The following is a 20,751-nucleotide window of genomic DNA, read 5'->3' as shown; positions in this document are numbered from 1 at the left end:
AGATAGTTATGTGAATCAAAGAGTGGGTGGGATGGAAGAAACATGCAGGTAAGTGCCAAGACCGGCTCCTTTCTGGAGTGCAGGGGTGGGGGTGGGGTCCTCATGAAGGGTGTCCATTGCCATCAAGAGGATTATATGGTACTATTGAGAAAATTGCTCCTTAGCTGACCTTTGACTTGTATTTATAAGCTTTCAGCATCAGATGCCGCATTAGCAAATTCTGAGCCTTTGGGAGTGCCTCTTAATGTCAGTCTTAGAATATGCCCCTTTGGAGTGTCCTGCTCATGAAGAATGTCTCCTCAGGACATTGCCTGTTTTACCCCTTGCCTCTATTCTACAAGCCAGTGGACACCAACTTCTAGTTCTCACTTTGTAAGGTGAGAAAGACTAGAGTAATCCTAGGCTCAGATTCTGAGTGGATCTCACTTCCTGTGAAATGACCATCATGGAGGGGGCCTTACGCTGATGAAGGAAGCCGCAGGCCACACCTTGTTTCTCAGCTGCCCTGTCTGAGAAACTCCACCCATATCCTTCAGGGCTGCTCTTGGCCTGTAATCATCCTTCCTTCAAACATGTTTTCTCTTATAAACCTTTGGGCTTTCTCTGTTGACATGGGCCCTGCCTGACTCTGGCTGGCACCCTGAGTTGGGGAGCAATCAAAGGCTCCTGTTACCCTGGTTAGGGTTCTGGAATGGACTCTTCCTCAATATTGACAGCCCATCATAACAAGCCTGAGACTACACCTTCACTCTTCCTTGTTTGTCCCATCCACTATAAGGATTGTGGACATGACTGCCCCCCCAAAAAATTTAGTATCAAGTTCTTTTAGTCTGTCTATGATGCCACCTTCAAATCATTTCACCTCATATTGGCAAGGACATTCGTAAAGGATTTCTTTGGATCAGCCCAGGCTCTCTTCTTCGTCCAGAGTTTGATTAAATCAATACGTGGTCTAACGGTAGATCACATACTCCCAGCTCCAAGTTTCAACTAAATGGTACTATCACCCATGATGTCCCTGAGGCTAGAGTACAGCCCTGGCAGCCAGAGCAGAATCTCCTTGCTGCCACCATTCTGACCCCTTAGGAAGTAAAAGTGAGCAAATGGTTGCCTCAGAATCAGCCTCTCTGCAAATGATGCCTTCTACAAAGTACCCAGTGCTCTATAAGGTATACCTTTCAGGACAGGGACTCCATTGCCTTGGCAAGGAGCACAGTGGCAGGAGCTGACTTCCATCTGGAATTCCTCTAGAGCCTTCTTTATGTTCTGTTTCACTGTGCTGGAATAGGCAAAGTCTGTGGCTGTCACAAGCTCATACAGGGGCTCAGCCTGGGACAGATGAGACAAAATACACATCAACCAGAGGCTAAAGCAAAGCTAGCTACAGGGAAAGGACAGGGAGGGCAGTACATTGAAAATGCAGGAAGCCCTTATGGGACAGGACAGGTCCTACAGCATGCAGCTAGATTCCTGTTTTCTCTGCCTTCCCCACCTGCGAGATACAAGTTTATTCCTTCAAGTTTAAATCAATTAATAAGGAATACCTACTAAGGGCTGGGCATGCATGTATAATAACTGCAATGTGAGAATCTCTATTCCCAGAGACTTCCGAAGTCATAGTCAGACGCTAGTGTACACCAGAGGCTTACAGACTGTCTCTGACTTAAATGGGTTCCATGTAAGATCTCTCAACCTTAGGAAGGCAAGAAAGTGGCTCCTATTTAGCTGAAGTGTACTATAAACTTCCCAGGCTAGTGATAGGCTCCATTGGGAGTATTGCACAGCAGCCAGTGTCAGGAGATCTGCCCAAGTTATTTAGCCTCTGGACCATGAGAAGCCCCAAGCTCCCAGGCTACAGTGCTGCCAACCAGAGTTCTGCAGGTCAGGTGTGTCAAACGAATTTCAGGCTTGATGTTTTCAATTCATGATAGGTTTATCTGGACACAACCCCACAGTGCATCAAGGAGCATCTGCCCTGTATGGTTTCATAGAGTAAGAACCAAACCAGCCAAGAAGTACGGGGAGTGAAGGGGCTCATCTGTCTTGGCGTGCCTGGAAGGTGATTTGACAGCTTTTTGGTGTTGTCCCTGCATCATTCCCTTCCAGGTCTATGGGAATCACTCATATAATCCAAAAGCTCACTCCAGGAAGCCTTAGTCCAAGGCACACAACCCTTCCCTCAGAGGCCTCTGAGCTACTCATTCATTAACATTCTGCTTTCTAAACATTCCTTTATAACCCTTAAACCTTTCCACAAGAAGTCTCCATCTCTCCTCTGATTTGACAGTTAGCAGGGTAGAGGGAGGCTTGGTGCCACTCTCTCTTCCTGAGGCACAGCCTCAGATTAAGGGTAAAGAAGATGGTTTGCTGAAATGTGTCTGAGTGAGGCAGTGGTGGAAGGCACAGGAGAGGGGGCAGAGGTTAGAAAAGTACCAGTGGACACCACAGGTGCTGGTCACTGTATACGTGCGTTTTTAGTTAATGCATGTGACTTCATGGGTGAGGAGGACTAGGGCCAAACTGCTGTTTTGCACTGTTCTGTGCCTCTTGGTTAGGGATGCAGCTCCGGCGCCTGGTTCCTCTCCAGATTTTGAGTGTGATCCTGTCCTAATTCAGCCCTGGAGAGTTTAGGGTCTGTCTAAATGCAGGCAATCATGCCTAATAGAAGCCTCCAGTGGGAAGAAAATTGCTTCCATTTCTTAATGCATCTGACGCTGACCTTCGCTCCAGTGGGCAAAGCAAGGCCCCTTGGAGGTCCCATTGTCTCACCAGTCCGTGGTCAATGAATTGATCCAGAGGCTGTTTTCAGAGAGACCAGCCTGCTGGTCACACATGGGGGAGGGTGAAGGAGGGAGCCTGCTTTATACCACTGATAAGGTCCTCAACAGTCAGCTTTTGGCTTTTGCTCTGAGACCCTTGAAAGGCCCACTTTAACCACTGTGGTGTTTCCCTACCAAGACACAGCACTAGCTGGCAGCCAAGCCTGAATAAACTTTCCACATACACTGCACCTGTGGAGCTGACGGGCTTCAGAAAAGGGCCAGTCCTCACAAGGCAACCATGATTAGCACAGTTGTTGGGTGAGGGGAAGCTCCAGGTGGTCCCACAACTCTTTAAAAACAAACAAACAAGAACACCAAGATGACAATCCTGGTACCGCCAAGATTGGAGTTCAAAGCCTGTGCTTGCCCTCCTAGTTTAGGTTGACTGTTGACATGAGCGACTCAGGCATTTCCATCACTAGTCTCACCCATGTGCTCTCTAAACTCTGCAGGCGGTGGCAGTTTGCTTTTGTGCAGAAACCACAATGTCAGGGCAGCCCTTTACATTTAGGTCAATGTGGCTGTGCCCATTATTTGCTTACTGTCTGCTTTCCTATCTCCATCCTCACCTTCCCCTCGTTCCCTCTACCTCTTTCTTCCGGGCCTCTCCCTTTGATACTCATCACTTGGGTCTTTAACACACTTGCCCTTTGGAAAATGTTATTTATCAAACCGTTTAGAGGTGATGCTGGAGATGTCTATTATGGTCCATGCGGATCTTTGCACTGCATCCTGTTGTTCTTAACCATGTCTAATAATTGTCACCACAGCTTGTAACCACAAGGAGCTGAGCTACATACACATCCCTAGGCCGTCACAGCGGTCTGAGAATGGAGTAGTCTTGTGTGTCCTCCTGTGACAGCTGAAAAAGCTGGGGCACAGAACAGCTAAGTAGACTGACACCAAGAGTGGGCTTGGACTGTTAATAATTGTGTTTTGTTGCCTGGTACTCAGTATATATTTTTAGACCTATGGATAATTAGATAATCACACCAAATTGTCGCATAAGTGCAATTTTTTTTTTTTTTTTTTTTTTTTTTTTTTTTGGAGGCAGGGTTTCTCTGTATTGTTTTGGAGCCTGTCCTGGAATTAGCTCTGTAGACCAGGCTGGCCTCGAACTCACAGAGATCTGCCTCCTTCTGCCTACCGAGTGCTAGGATTAAAGGTATGAGCCACAACGCCTGGTTATATGAGGCTCTCCCTGTGTGACTCAGCTTGTGTTGATAAAACGATTTTCCACAGCTTCAGGACACATAGATGGACTGGTTATTTATTCAGCCTCTCTTGTTTGTTAGCCTCTAATTGAAACCTTTGCCTTTCTAGCTAATGCTACTCCAAGTAACCAAAGCCAATTAGTATTTATGCATACTTATAAAAATTAAAATTGGATCAAAGACCATCAACATTTTTAATAATATGGAGATGCTGGTCTAAAAATGTCTTCCTAGACTAGAGTCAAATTGTATTGCCCCTTCAGTACTCGCAATGCTTTCAGTATTACATATTTTAAATCCCTGTCAATTTGATAGGTAAAAATAATACTGTTATGTTATTTTATCAGGAGACATTAAATGTTTGGATATTTATTAGCCAACTGATGGGTGTTCATTTTCCTAGAGATTATATCCTTCTTATTAATTATGTCATTCTTCACATAATAAGCACCTTATTTGTGGTAAATCATTATTATCATTACTGGTTAACTATCTGCCTACACTAACATTTTTTTGTGGTGTGTGTGTGTGTACCCATGCACATGAGCATCCACCTGTCATGCATGTGTTCATGTTGGTGCACAAGAATACCATGGGTCACCCTTGGGTGATGATGTTCACAGGCTGTGCACCTGATGTTGTTTTGAGATACTCTTACTGACCTGGAGCTCACTGGCCAATGAGCCCAGCAGTCTGCCTGTCTCTGCTTTCTCAGCACTCATGTTTAAACATAGCCCACAACACATTGGTTTTTTAAAATAAGGATTCTTGGGACTGAACTCAGGTTTTCATGATTGTACAGTGAGCTATCTTTTGAGCCCCTAGTTGAAATGGTGTTACTTGAATAGTATTAACACATTGCACTTTTGAGTGAATTTGTTTCTTGAAAGCATTAGTACTATTTATCAAAGATTTCAGCTCTCTATTTGGATACAGCCTCTTAAAAGCAGGTTTATATTTGATAGGACTGAAGATCCTCCAAAGAACGATTTGCACATAGTAGAGCTGCATCTCAGTAGAGGAATATGTAGAGTTGTAGCTTCTCAAAATCAGACTTGCACAGGGTAGGGCTACATCTCTTTTGAGGAAAGTTTGCATATAGTAGAGCTGTAGGTCCTCAGAGGCAGGTTTTTATATGGTAGGGTTAGAGTCTTCAGAGAAATGTTGGCACACAGTAGGCCTGCAGGTTCTCAGAAGCAGGCCTTTAGAGTGACTTGCTCTGATCACTGACAGGTGAGTAGGAGCACAGAGTGAAGTAACTTAAAACTTCTGGCAATCTTCAGAGCCATTATCAGCTGCATCTGAGTGAATGTCCATACTGGGCGGAGCACTCTTCCCAATGCTTCTTGGGCATGAATAATTGGGAAGTTAATTCATATTGAACTAAGATGCTGATGTGTGGTTGTTTCTGTGCAGTATGACCTCTGTGTGATCACCATTCACATTTTCTCCTTCTACCCTAGGCAATGCAATGTCATCATCAGCTTTAGTTTAACTCTACCACCTCGATACCTTGACTGGTGCAAAAACATATGCAGATGCCAGACCAATGATTAGGATTTCCAGTTAAACACAAGACACCCAGTTCTATTCAAAAATCAGATAAGGAATAGTTGAAGAATAAGTATGTTCTGTGCAATACACAAGAGATGTTTATCCCAGGAGAACAATTCCTTCTTTATCTGAAGTTTAAGGCTGGATACTCAGTAACTTCATCAGCTAAATATGACAACCCTTTTTTATTTTGTCTCAAAATGCCTTTGGAGTCCACCCACTGAGGAACATCTCACCAGGTTGCAAGCTGTTCCTTTAAAGACCATGGTCTCTAGTACACTGCATGTTGGAATGGTTTTGGCGTTTGAGTTTTACTCCTGGGGATACATTTGTTCCTAATAGCAAAACATGTTAGCGTGGAGTGTTGCAGTATTGTTTTGTTTTGTGTTCAGTACTTCTGCTTAGGTTTTAATACTGTGCTCATCCTGTGTTGTCTGTGCAGGCCAGGTTCTCCACTATGTGCCTGATGAATGTATGTGCACATTTAATCTTGTCTCTTGTTCAGGAGGGGGTCTTTGTGTCTTAGATTTTTTCTTCTGCATTCTATCCATCATATTTCTTTTACATCACTGTTTTAATCTCTTTGTCTTTTGTTTCTGCATTATAAGAGCATTTTTATAGTACCTTCCACATCACTGACTCAATTTTCTGCAGTGTCAATTCTCTTCTTTATAGTTTCCAATGTGGGTTTTAATTCTGCCATTGAGCTCTTGGTTCCCCACATCCAGCTACTTCCTTTTCATCTGATTAGTGTCTAAACAGCTCAGCTTCTATTTTTATTTCATAAATTCCTCATTTTCTTGAATTTTATTGTTGTCACAAAGCAAATGCATTCTCAAATTTACTTCCAGTTTTCTATTTTATAGACATGTGCTCATTTTCTGCAGCTTGAACATAATTTCCATCTTTTTTGTTCTAAAAAAAAATCTCTTTATTTATCTATTGCCATCTCTAACTCTTCTTTTTAACAAGGTGCCACCTCTCCCTGTCTGTGTTTACCAGCAAATAACATGAGCTAGTTCTTGCTTGCATACCTTGCATCTGCAGAAATCTCATCTCAGGTCTTCTCAAAGGGCAATTTATTATACCCAGGCAGTAGCATAGGAATTGTTTATCCAAGGGACTCTGCTGTCCTGAAATCAGCCATCACTCCTCCTGGAAAGCTTCCTTTGTCAAGAGGCCTTATTCTGAGACAATGTGAAGGCAGCCTGCGGCTTCTGAGGCCAGAGAGAGTGCATGGAGCAGGGGGTGGATAACATGTGTTTGCAGAGCAGGTGACAGGTGCACAGAGGTGCCTAGAAGCCTTCTGCACTTCTGCATCTCTCCTGCTGTGCTACTTACAGCACTCTCCTCCATCATGCCCCACTTGATAGAACCAGTTTGACCTCATTAGTCCCTAGCCCAGACAGGCACATTTGGCCTCACTGGGTAACCAAGCCATCCTTCCTAGATCTCAGTTTTAACAAATATCAGATAGGGTATCATAGTACAGAACACAAATTCAGTTTCATCTGAACTCCTTGTTCTCTCTCACATCTGGCTGTGATGTCACCCAGTATCACCATGGCATCAGTCAATCTTGAATTCCTCTGAAGCTTCCTGCAACCCATGCTAGCTGGATCTCTCTCGTGATTGTTAGTGATTTGCTGTGAGTGTCACTAGTGACTAAATACAGAAGGGAGAATTGAATGACAGCCTTATTCTGTGGAGCTAGGTATTTGACACACAAATACAGGTCCTGTTGGAAAATCGTCAGGGTCAGGACTGCAGACTCCCTCAACTAGGTCCAGTCTCCCAGTTACCCTCTTGACTGCAAAGAGAACTCTCAGGGTGAAAATGGCCCATAAATGACAATACAGGCATCAACAAGAATAGAGTGATGTAAGGCATGCTATGGGTACCATGCAGATGTCCCCACAGGCAAGGACCTACCATTGCTGATATGTGTGACAGTCCTGCTTTAACAAGCATCTCTTTAGTTTATTTACAGTTGCAGGATTATTCTTGTGTAGGAGTCAGGAGGCAAGAATCATTATTTTTCTATTTCCCCAGCCCATAAGGGGGAGGAAAGAAGACAGATTCTCTTGTCAATATTGAAGAGATTCTTGAACAGCCACAGATTGGAATAACCTTCCTGACCCTTGCGTTATCACAAAAGAAGGCAAACACATTTGACATGAAGACATGAAAGCATTACTCTAGACAACATTCCTATTGCCCCAGCAGAACACTGTGAACTCAGTAGGTGCTTCAAATGAATTAGTTATCATCATCACATCTTGCCCAATCCTAGGAGATGGGTATGCATGCTGTTGACTTGCTGTCCTTCCTAGGTACTTCTTTTACCTTGTTGTGTCTTTTGTGTTCCTCTGGTATCTTCTTACAGCATTGATGATGCTAATTTCCTTAGTAACTTGGGGACCAAGTGAGGAGTTTGGAATCTGTACATGGCATGGAGTGCTGTGCTCTAACCTGTTCATTTCACATCCATTTTCTATTACAATGCAAGCAACTCAAGGCTGAGGCCTATGCCTTGATGATCTCCACATTTCATACACAGTTCACAGTAGATTCTCAGAACCCATGTTCCACCCGGAGGTGGAGTGGGTATAGTGGTTGCACATACCTTGATTTTGATGATTGCTGGGTCATACTGCACTGCATCTCCCCATTCCCGCATCAGCTCGGCTGTTGGCAGCTCTCTGTATGCCAAGGTGGTGATGTACTCACTTGTCCCTCCTCGCACAAGAACTACCAAGTCTTCTACCATGGTGCTCCTCTTGTTTCTGTCTGGAATGGACAGGAAGAGTGGCATGCAATCAAGGGATCTACTTTCATGTCTTGGAATTTACTTCGGCTAAACAAACAGTTGGGATGCCATGATTGTTAGTGAGCTTGTCTGAGAGACATGGGAAGAGAAGATGTGTTCCTAACCATAAAGAAGTGATAGTGCCCAGAGCAACTGGAAACTTACCCAATCATGCATGGTACAAATGAGAACAAGGATGGAAGATTCATCTTGAAAAATGCAAATGCCAGTGATTGAATTAGTATATGGGAGATAGAAAGAAATCGATTATCGATGATAAATAGGCAAAGAGAATTGTACCTAGATGATAGATACACAGAAAGATGAAAGGTAAATAGACATATAGATAAATAGATGACAGATAGATATAAGACAGATAATAGATTGTTAAGTAGGTGGGCAGACAGGAAGAGAGGCATTATAATTAGTGAGTCTTTGTAGGTGTTGGCAATGTTCTGTTCAGGAACCTGTATAGGCACTAAGCTACAAACCTCCTTAAAAGAGTTTAATGCATCTTGCCCCACCACAAGGGACATATAATCAACAATATCAGCAACTCAATCTCAAGTGTAAGTGGCTGCTCTAGGCTAGCAGCTAATTCCTGTGTTTGTGCTTTTCTGTGTACTGCTCCCACTGCGGGATTCATCACATGGCAGGCAGTGCAGAACAAAGACAACTGGGAGAAAGCAGGAGAGCTAGGTTCAGAAAACTGCCACCCACCCTCATTCCTACTCTACATATGCTAGCTTCCCAACTGCCCATACTGCATACAGGGATCTGCTCATAGATCCTGGCTCTCTACCCAGGCTGGATTTACCTCCAACTCAAGCCTGGCTTTTCCTGTCATGTGGCCTCTGCCATATGGCTGGTGATATGGCAGATTTCCTAATCTCTCTGGCATGCTTATTCTCAGGTGAAGCCCAGCCTCTGCCACCTTGGCTTGGCCCCCAGCATTCTATTTCTAGCCAGGATCACTCTCAGCCTCTTCTAGAGCAGAATGATGCTATTCACACTATGATGCTGTAGAACTCATACTTGGTTATAATTCACAGTTCTGGAAACTTGGCCTTAAGGTGTCAGTCCTTGGTATGGGCCTTTTGCCTTTTACCTACCCTACAAGCTCAGATGAAAATGGGAGTTCAGCCTCATTCATTTTGGTGATTTCATTATACTAGAAGAAGTAGGTAGATTTTAATAGGCTGATTACTATTTCTATTGAAAAGCTTTGGAGTATTCCATTCTTAAAGAACACTTGAAACCAATGGTGCTCTGAGTGCAGAGAAATGTTCTGAGTGCAGAAGTCACATAAGTCTGTCTCACCTTTGATTTCATTCAGAATAGCATTGCATTTCTCTCCTGACACACCCAAATTGAGGTAGACTTTAGAGATGGCACCACCAACTTGGACATGTTTTCCAACACAGTCAGAAACATCGTCAAGAGTGTAATCTGAAGGGAGAAGGAAACATGCCCATGATCTACTAGGTCATTCACTCTGTCCCTTTTCCTATGATTGACTCTAATCCTAATCCTTCCTCATGTCATAGGGTCCTTGGTTCAAATAAACATGCCCTCAGTCAGAAGACAAGAAGTATAGGGGGCAGGGCAGAGACCCCACAGAGATCAGTCCCAAGTTCTCATTTTGGCCTCTTCCTCTTCAGTCTCTGAGGATATTTGCAGCCTTCAAAGAGGTCATCCTCTAAAAAGCAGACTCCTTATCAGGTACTCTCTTAGGGTTACTGTTACTGTGATGAGACATCATGATCAAAAGCAAGTTGGGAAGGAAAGGGTTTATTTAGCTTACACATTCACACCATAGTTAACCATCAAAAGAAGTCAGGATAGGAAGTCAAGGAGGACAGGAACCTTGAGGAGGGAACTGATGCAGAGGCCACAAAGGAGTGCTGCTTACTGGCTTTCTCCCCATGGCTTGCTCAGCCAGCTTTCTTATAGAACCCAGGACCACCAGCTAAGGGCTGGCTCCACCTACAATGGGCTGGGCCCTCCCCCCATTGATCAACTAATTAAGAAAATGCCTTACAGGTGGGTCTTATGGCAGCATTTCCTTAAATGATGTTCCCTCCTCTCAGATGACTGTAGCTTGTGTCAAGTTAACATAACACTAGCCATCACAGGTGCCTAGTGACTGTTCCAGTGGCCAAGAGGCAGTGTCACCCCCTGCCTGCCCTGGGCTACATTTCTTTGATCTTTGTTAAAGGAGGAGAAGGTCTACTTTTATTGGTTGAAGTTATACATATATAAGTCTGAACGTACCTGTGGTGAGTCACAAAATTTCCTCTAGTTATTTGAGGGTTCCTTCCTATCTCATTACCCTAAATTCTTCTCAAGGTATCTTCCTCTTCACGGCTTGCTAAAATTGCATATAAGAACTTTGTAAATTGTTTTAAATTTGGCGGAGGAAAACAGGCTTGTTGACTACTAGGCTTTCCTGCATTATTAATGTAGAACAGAATTTTCCCTCAGAGTATTCCAAACCTGTAAAATACAAATCTCATTGAAATAATAGGTGCTACAAGAAACAGCTTCGGTGGCTATGCAAATTTTCTAACAGTGCATGAAACATGGCAGGTTTTTTTTTTTTTTTTTTTTTTTTTCTCTTGTTCTTTTTCTTTGGCAGTCCTCTGGAGAAACTCTGAGGGTGGCATCAATTGTATATTTCCCTGAATTGCATGATTCTCTAGGCTGTTTATGAGGGGGTTAGTTTTAGAAACCATGGACAGAACCTTTGGAATGACTTTGATCTTGGAAGACCCAAGTCCTGAAGACAGGCATTTACATTCTATGGCCTCTTGCAAATACATTGGAATTCTAATTAACTAGGTCCTGGTTCTACTGATGGAGCAGACAAGTGCTCAGATCTCAGGCAGAATACTAGATTAGGAAACAGGGTCTGCAGCCTAGACTGGCAGTTGAAGACAGCTGGAAAGATCTGGAATGTCTATAGACAAGATGGCTGGAGAGGAAGAGAAGCATTGGGATTGACCATTCATATGGGAACCATAGTCATATGAACCTTCGCTAGTCAAAATGTCCTGTGTGGACCAGAATCTTAGGTATCATCTCCAAGGTTGGTAGAAAAATAGAACTTTGGATCTTGCCTTGATCCTACTGGATAAGATCAATCCCTGTAAAGATTTGCCTGTAATTCATATTCACATAAAAATTCAAGTGTGAATGAAGCCATTGGTCATAGGATGAGTCTATGGTATTAACTGTAAAACCTGACATACAGACTAAGGCTTATAAGGACAGGCAGAATGTTTGTCTTACAAAATGAGTAACGAGTTTGGGTCTCCAGAAACCTATGTGAAGGCCAGGTGGGTACAGTGGCCTGCTTATAATTACAACCCCTAAATGTGGAGACTGGGGATCCCCACAACAGGCTGGCTAGGGAGACTAGCCATATCAACAAGCTCTGGGATTGACTGAGAGACTGTGCTCCAACTATTATTGTGGAAGAACATAGAGGATTATTCCTGGCATCAATCTCAGGCCTGACATGCATGTAGAATTATGTACACATAATCCTGTACATGCATGTGCTCATATGCAAAGAAACCCATGATGTATATATACATATACATAAACACATGAAAAATGAAAACGGAATTTGGAGGTAGATCTGAAGAAACTCGGTGAAAAATAGAAGAATAGAAAAGCTTTTGGCTTGTGCCTCTGGCTGGATGGTGGAACAATTTCTGAGATGTGAAAAACTACAGAAGAAACAAGGTACATTGATCCAGTGATCCAGGATGGATGTGTTCAAGGTTGGATCTGATTGGATACAGTAGCTGTGGAATGAAGGGTCATCCAAAGAGAGAGCTGACCTGGAGGACTGACATGGCCAAGACAAAGAGAGAAGCACAAAGGCCAAGACCTCTCTGCAGAGGAGGAACATGGGGACAAGGTTCAAGGCTCTTCCCCCAAGCATTAGAGTAAGACTCTATCACTATATAGCACTCCTGTGCTGGCCAGGACAGGTGTGTCCCTTGGGCAGTGCACCTCCTCGCTCCATGATGTCTTTGTTCATGATAAGTGTGTACTCGTAAATGCCTCCAAGCACAGCCTCTGTGATAAAGTGGGTCCCAAAGTCACGAAGAAGATCTCGGTACTCCCCGTAGCTGTATTCTAGGGGCAGGCTCTTCACCCTCTGGAGGAATTCGTAATGGAGCATGAGGCTTCTGGACTTCAGCTTGTAATGGGCCACTTCAAGGACAGAGCGTGCGTGCAGAAACTTGCTTTTCTAGATGAAATACCAACAAGGGAAAAACAGACCTTTACAATGAGGAATCGTGAATGGAAAGATGAACTTTACAAATGCCATCCACTGTTCATGCCCACGGTCATCATGCTTGTGATTCCTTTTGGATATCCGAGGGAAGATGGTCCCTTTGAGGAGATTTCAATTCTCATAAATATTCCTGTTTGGCTTGGATGAGCGCTGATCTCATCTCATTAAGGGAGCAAATGAAGACAGTGAAGGAGAATCTGAAACCTGCACTACAGAGTGAATGTGGCCACTTGAGGCCACTCAGATGGGGGTAGAATGTGCTAAGTCTCAAGCATTTGCCTACATCATTTGAGAACAAAAACCCCAAACCACTCAAGTCTAACAACAGTACCTTGGGAAGGTGACTGTGGCAGGTATTGGTAAACCATGGCCTACAGGATGCATCTACTTCCTGTTTTGTAAACACTACCATTCTCATTCATTTACATATTTCTACAGTGTAACACTGCAGTGGGAAAGTTTTGTAAGTGCAACAGGGACTTCTGTGTGTTGTGTAAAGCCTCAATTACTTGTTCTGATCCTTTGAAGGAAAAGTCTGGTGCCCTCTGGAGGTATGGTGCAGAGTGAAGACTGGTGAGAGCTAAGTTATCACCACATGTGAGGTGACTTTCATGGGGTATATCTAGCTCTTTACAGGGGGAAAAGCAGGGGTGTTGGAAATGGTAGGGGTACTCTATTCCAACCAAGTCCTTCAGCTCCAAAGCGCCTTTCAGCTTTGCATGCACTCTCACTAAAACCCCAACTTCAGTCCAACATGGTTTACTGTCACTCCATTCGAGTCCTGGTCAGTGTTTCAGAATCCTTTTTCTCCCACTGTGACTGCCTAAGCAGTCACTGGGTACTTGGTTCACACCTTTCCCAAATGTCCTAGACTCCACCTCCTCTCTGCAGCTTTGTGAAAGTTGTCAGAGTCAAAATGGACTGGACTGTGTCAGCTCCAACAAAAGGTAAGTAAAAATACATCAGCCCTTGAAGTTATGAAAGAAGGGTACTCATTCAGGATTGTCTAATAATAGGAGCTGCCACGGAAGACAGCCACAGAAACAATCCACAAAAATACATGACTTCAAGGGCCTTTGACCAGTTGCTGCCCAGCTTTAGAACGGTTTTAGCAACTTGTGGCCAATTTTTTTTGTTTGTTTGTTTGTTTGCAATTCTCATTTTTGCCTTTAAAAACTTTTCATGTTTTAATCTCCTTGAAACACACATAGCTCACACCCATTGCAATACTCTGCGGTTCACAAATACACAAAAGCATTCTCGGACAGCATTTTCTGATTGTTATTTCAATTGACATATTGTTATAAAACTTCCTCTCTGCTATCCCTTCTCTTGCTAGTCTACTTTCAGTGCCCTAGTCAGTCAAGATCCTGAACCTCTGATAACATTATGATATAACATTATAATACTCCTCCAGGCAAAACAAAACAAAACAAAACAAACAAACATGGGTGCATTAGCTCACTATTGCCTTCAGTCGTAATCAACTCTCTTACTTTGGATACATAACCTTCACATTCATCCACCAGTTCTCTGACTATTATCAGCCACCCTGACATTGAATGTTACTTTCCATGTCTGTTCATTTTCCATCAGCCATAATGTGTATCGGTATTAATCCAATGCCGGCCGTTCTGATTCTTAAACCTGCATGAAGTAACTGTGTAGCGACTATTCCCACTGCTTCTAAGTTCTTCCCTTTCTTCTGTATATGAGTTTACTTGTCTTCCAATTCTCTGTTTGGCTCTTGCCTATTTTATACCATCCCAGGAAGTTCCAGGTACCCTCTCCTTTTCTAAGCTTGCAGAACATGTCACTCATATTTCCTTTATAACTTCCATTGTGCTATATTGCAGCTGATATACATAATTGATTTATTGTTTACAAGCTTACATCTCCCACTAGACTGAGAATATGAAGGCAAGAACAATTTATTATATACTTTTATAAAGAGCTTCAAGAGATAAGTTTGAAGGTGCCCAACAAAAAATGCTACAAATCAAAAGAGACAGAAATGTTAACTACTTTGATTTGGTCATTTATACCTTGCATACATGGTCCAAATCATCACATGGTAACCCATAAAGATACCTGATTTTTGAGATAATATACCTAACTGAACAAAAACATCCTTGTAGAATTTGTCTTAGGACCCAAGGCTCATGTCAGGTTATATACATGCTAACATTGCTGAACTGGTGATCTGAATCAGGGAGGTGAGGTAAGCATGGGGGAGGAGGAAAAGGCAGGGCATGATGGTACCCACTGTTTTTCTCATAATAATTTCAATTGAGTTCAGTCCTGTCTTCCATTCCTACAGCTCAGTGGTGAGTGCCTCCTACATGCCATTCAGTCTAGAGAAGAAGGAAACAGATCTGTCCCCCATAGGCCCCTGGCCCATAAGATGAGTCAATAGATGGAAGACAGTTGCAGACTAATTAATGCTGACTACCTGTTTTCTCCTGCTGGCTATATCTGTAGCAGGGGCCTTAAGGAGCTTCTCATGGCTTCTTTTGTTTCCATATAGACTTTAAGTCTTGATCACTTCTCTTTCACATCTCCTTAGACCACTTGCCTATTGCATCCCTCCTGAGTGCACATTCTCAGTAACTAGTCAAAAATGTGTACCTTCTTTACCCCAGAATTCAGTCTCAAATATGCCTATCATCTGTTTCTTTACCACATTACCTCCATCTCTTCCCTCTCGCATTGCTTTTTTTTTTTTTTTTTTTTTTTTTTTCCAGTAAGTGACTGGCTTTGACTTACCTTGTGGCCACCAAGAAATAGACGATGATTAGATTTAGTATTTCAGAATATGTCTGGGGAAAGATAGGAGTCAAGCTGCTGTGTACCAGGGGAACACAAGGCAAAGCAGCCTGGGCTAGTAACCATGGGTGAGGGAACTGAAATGAGGTATAAATAAAGTAGGAGAAAGGGTGGTGGTGGTAAAGATACCCCACCAGACATCTAGGAAGTCACAGAAGAGTGCAGCCACTTCCCAGACATGTATCTCAAACAAAAGTCAAATTAATGGTGAGTTAAAAAACCACCAAATAGGTTTCATTGGGGGCAAATCTGTGCATTAAGCTTTTTGAAAACCAAAGGAAAGGGCTTACAAAAAAAAACAGAAAATAACATTACTAGGCTTGATGGCTCCTAAAAGTAAGTCAATGTGAGACTAACAAGTTATCTATGAGAGGATTTGCAGGACAACAGAAACTTTCTTGCTTGCTTGGACCAGGAATGATACGGACTTCAGACACATTTGTGAGCATAAAAGACCACACATACATTTAAAAGCAATACACTGATATTTTTCAAGAGCAAGAAAGAATTTTAAGTTGGGCAGGAAGGGTTGTGGGGGAGGACCTGGGAAGGGTTGGTGAAAGGGAATGAATATGATCAAAATACATTTATGAAATTCTCAAAGAGTAAGTGAAAACATTATTTAAAAGTAAGCAAATGAAAGCCTCAGACAGATACTTACAGTGTGGGAGAATCTTTTGGTTCTGCTAATGTAATGTCTGCCTTTGTTGCTTTCTTCTTTATATCCAAACTCAAAAGTGTTAATTATTTTAAAACCAAACTTGAAACTAGACTTCCTGGTTTCTTTCTCTGTCACATTGCGTTCAAAATCTGAATATGATTCATATTCTGTAAGTGCGAATTCATATTTGCCTTGGGTCTACATGAAGAAAAGAAAACGTGTTTTTAAATATTCTTTGGTTGGAATTGTTGTCATCAGGCATTCACTGTATTCTAGTGACTAGTGACTAGTTCCAGCTAGCAACTCTGAAAACACCAAACTATCAGAGACAGCTTACATCCCTACTCTAGGACCCCTGCTATAGCCAGAAAGACAGACATATTGAACACTATAGTTCATGCTCAAGTTGCAGATTGACTTGGGTTTCAATTGGCAGGAACACAGGGTGTGGAGGTGTCCAGGGCTGTGGATTGGTCTTGAACAGAAGCATGAAGCAAAATGGAAGGGTCTCAGCAAGTTCCTGATTGCCAGGGTAGATTTATCAGGTGTGAGAGTGAGAGAAATGGGCAGGTGTTGTAAAAGAACTTTCTGGATTATGGAGGCTTTTAAATCCTTTGTTATGAATTGTGGCTTACTGCAAATATCAGTCAAAAGAGGAAGGAACGGGGTGGTCATTCTGGGACAGCATGCCAGTTATACCGGAATGAGCAAATCTAAACATGGAGTCGCAAGCCAAGGAGGAGCCCTGAGGAGTGTGGTGCACTGGTGATGTGGGGCTGAGGCAGCAGCAGGGCAGTGAAGGAGATGCACTTGACTGCTTGTCTTAGAGAACTCAAGAGAGCTGCTAGCTAAGTCATTATGCTAATTGTTCCTGCACTGGGGAACTGCCAGAGGCAGTAGTACCTTGATGGACCTGGAGTGACCAGTTGTCTCCACCTCTACTCCCATGGGCATATCTGGATGCTTGTCATTTCTATAAACCCCACAGCACAGAAGGGAATGGTGATGATGCTGATAGACATTGCCTAAAAGGGGGGGGGTCTTCTGGGCACTGCTTTCTTCTATGTGGGTGATTTGGAACAATTGATTTCTCTAGGCCCTAGTGTTCCCATGTATAAAAGAGTTGTCCCTCTCCTTAGATCTATCCTGAGAACCAGGCTCACATGGGAGCCTGTGGGAACCTTCACTCAATGCTGGCTAAGGCGAGAAGCTAAAAGTTGCATGTGATATCTGGGCTGGGATCTGGCTCCTGCAATGTGTCCTTGGAAAGTAGAGGTTGAGAAAATGGAATAGACAACATGATGGAAAGGACTTTTTAATCCTAGGCTGTTTCTTCCTTTTTATGGCCAGTATGTATTACAAAAAGGACCAGAGAAGGGGATGAGAAGAAGGGATGTTGCCCAACCTTTAGAACTAGGCATCTCTGGTCATGGAAACTACCACATAGATGAATTTCTCAGTCAACCCCCCCCCCGCCCCCGCTTACTTCACAGACGAGGGACCTGAGGGTAGAGTGGAAAAGGAACTTACCATTAGATGGTAAGTGTTCTGGTAGTATATCTATATGGTGTATTCTACACTCTACTCTGTGATTGGTGTGCCTTCTGGTCTATATGAGTCATAGTACAGATTTATATGGGTGCAGCATCTTATTTGATTATTTAAGTGTGTGTGTGTGTGTGTGTGTGTGTGTGTGTGTGTGTGTGTGTGTGCCTGAGAGTGTATGTATGTGTATCTGTAAATGAAGGTGCCCACAGAGGCCAGTAGAGGCTGTCAGATCCCCTGGACTGGAGTTACAGATGGTTTTGAACCACCTCAATTGGGTGCTGGGGACTGAACGTGACTCATCTGCAAGAGCAGAACCTGCTCTTAATCACTGTGCCATTGCTCCAGCCTCAGGAGTATGCCATTTTATAACTTTAAGTACTTAGATCATTGTCTGGCCTGAGAGGCAAGAGCACAGTAGTGATGGGAAGAAGTGTTAATGTGAGCTGGGGACTCTCTGTGACAGCAGGAGTAATGCTGTCCACTCAGCCACATAATCTCACTGACCATGTCGCCTCAGGGAGGAAGCTTATAACTTGTAGTATAAAGATAAAACAATACAGGCACTGAGCATTTAGATCTGTGTAGGAAGCACCAAATCCCAAGCTATCTTTAGTGTAGCTATTGATACTACTGTGCTAACATTACTGCTATTACAGCTCCTGTATCTGTGGCTGCACATGGTATACTGCTATCATAAAGGGTCTTGTGTTAAGGGGCACACACTTGGTACCAGAAGATACTGGGCCTCCAAGAGAAAGGGGCACATAAAAGCTACACAGCTAGCAGGCTTCAGAGTGCTCTGTGACTCCCTCACTGCCAGCATCAGCTGCCTGGCTGTCCCTTACCTGTGGGGTGTAGCCTTCCACGTTGTATGGCTTCCTAAACTTGGTGTTCAGGATGTAGTGGGGGGAGCATCCACCACCATAATAACGGTGATCGAGAACTGGGCCCTCAAAAGTGTTTGTGAACAGGTTTATCCTGGAAGGAAGGCACAGACAGGATTTGGGGTTGTGTCACCTCTGTTGGAAGCTAGCAGATCCCAATGAATGAAACTCAAACCTTTTGGTCCACAAGCAAGGCCCTAGAATTCTGGTTCATACCAACTCAACACTCACTCTTTTTAAAACTTTGTGTTATTTTATGGGTGTTTTGGCTGCATATATGTCTGTGTACCATCTGTATGCCTGGTGCAGTGTTTAGAGGTCAGAAGAGGGCATCAAATCCCCTCAGGCAGTTAGGAGCTACCTCGTGGGTGCTGGGATTTGATCCCAGATCCTTTGGAAGAGCAGCTAGAGTCCTTAACTGCAGAGCCATTTCTCTAGTCTCATTTTCATCTCAGACCACTAGCTATACACCTGCACAATCCTGTCTCTAGCTCTTTGTTCTTCAGCCACTGTGTTCTGCTCCTTCTAGGGGAAGCATCCCTGCTATAGGCTAGGCTTGGTTGGACCCCACTACTGACTTTGAACGTCTTCTCCTCTTCCTAGCTATGTGACCCCTGGAGCTCACTTAACTTTGGAAGGTCTCAGCCCCCAAGGAAGCTCCCATCCAAGTGAAGAGTCTCTCTCTAATGATGACCTGTAAGGGTCAAGATAGGTAAATGCCTATGGAGGAGGTGAATTCTATTTACCTTCTTTGCCTTTCTTTCCAGTGGCATCATTTACAGCTTTTGATTCTTATCATGCAGAAAGACATGCTCTTACTCATCCATCTACACACTTAGATGTTGTGGAGCATGGTAAGTAAGTAGGATGGATGCTGGGCCTGTTTGGCTCTTTCTGACCTTGCTCCTTTGACCTTACAGAATATTGGACCAAAGCTCATATCCCCAGAAGCTGAGACACGCATGGACTACAGACCTATCTTGAAAACCAATGTTCAGAAATCCTTCTTTTCAGCATGGTGGAGAGTGAGAACTAAGGACAGGAGCAGATAAAACCCATGACATAAGCTGTCTATGGGATTCAAGAGCCATGCTTGAATTCCCCTGACATAGCAAATTGTAAGAGTTAAGAATGAGGCTCACCCTAGACCTTTAACAGTCTTCGTGTTCCTAGGTCAACCCTCCTGTGACCCATGTCTATTCATGGCATGTGCTTCTGGAACAACATGGAATTGATGTCGGAGAATACACCTACTTACATGACAGGCTTTCTATTCCAGAAAGGAAAGCAAGTAAGTGTCCCTTTCCATCTCGCTGTCCATCCTTCAGAATTCCATTTAACATTGTGCTTTCTCATCTACCCAGCATGACTGCAGCTACTCACCCGCTGGCCAGATTGCCAATCGCCCAGTACTGCTCCATTTCCTGTTGACATTTTTTATAAATCCTCTTACAGTTTGCTTCATCTGACTGGTCTCCACAGTCATTGTCTCCATTGCAGAGGAGTCTTCGATTTACACACCTCCCTGGGATGGAGAGAGAAAGGATCACAGTCACATGACTGTGACAACAGGAAACGTTCTGCTGGTGCCAGGCATGTGGCCAGCCCTTTAGTGGCTGTTCTGATCAGCCTTCCTATATCAGGCCTGTCTGAAAAATGATACTAACAGTTTGTCCCCTTCTTGTCCCCAAAGGAGTTCATTGCCACAGTTAGGAAAGCATTGAAATGAAATTATTTGGAATCACCTGCAAAGGAGAAGCCAGTGTGCTTAAAAAGCAGGCAGCAAGTGGACAGCCAGGCTGATAGTCTGGAACTACCCTTCCTCCTGTCACCAGGGCTAGGAAGAGATGGTGAGTGGATTCTCTGAATGGCACCAGCTAAGCCATCTTACATCTGTGGACCAGCATCCTGGCCTTGATTCCCTCATCTGTAAAGCAGAGAAGCCATCACAGCTATCCTGCCATGGCACTGTTGTTGTGAGTGAATAAAATAGAACCCACCATTGAAACTATTGTGAAAGCCAGTTGTGGCTAGAGTTAGTGCTTTGGAGAGCCTGATACACATTCTAAGCATCTGCAGCACAATTGCGACTCTCACCTGCCTTATGGGAACCCTCTCCCT

General features: G+C 43.5%; 1 protein-coding gene across 2 annotated transcripts in view; it reads right to left on the bottom strand.

Moving 5' to 3' along the window:
- C8b (complement C8 beta chain) overlaps window positions 1–20,751 on the bottom strand; it is a 37,116-nt gene that overhangs the window by 2,650 nt on the left and 13,715 nt on the right. For both annotated transcript variants that reach the window (XM_051188013.1, XM_051188014.1), the window contains 7 exons: window positions 20,014–20,155; window positions 18,592–18,724; window positions 16,199–16,396; window positions 12,423–12,663; window positions 9,720–9,848; window positions 8,217–8,380; window positions 1,176–1,329 (listed from right to left, as the gene is read on the bottom strand). In XM_051188013.1, coding sequence (XP_051043970.1) covers window positions 1,176–1,329; window positions 8,217–8,380; window positions 9,720–9,848; window positions 12,423–12,663; window positions 16,199–16,396; window positions 18,592–18,724; window positions 20,014–20,155 — 1,161 coding nt within the window. The remainder of the gene's footprint in view (window positions 1–1,175; window positions 1,330–8,216; window positions 8,381–9,719; window positions 9,849–12,422; window positions 12,664–16,198; window positions 16,397–18,591; window positions 18,725–20,013; window positions 20,156–20,751) is intronic.

Source organism: Phodopus roborovskii, unplaced genomic scaffold (genome assembly GCF_943737965.1).
Source record: "Phodopus roborovskii unplaced genomic scaffold, PHOROB, whole genome shotgun sequence".
Taxonomy (NCBI): Eukaryota; Metazoa; Chordata; class Mammalia; order Rodentia; family Cricetidae; genus Phodopus; species Phodopus roborovskii.
Note: the sequence above shows the minus strand (reverse complement) of the source record. Positions and strands in the feature narration are given on the sequence as shown.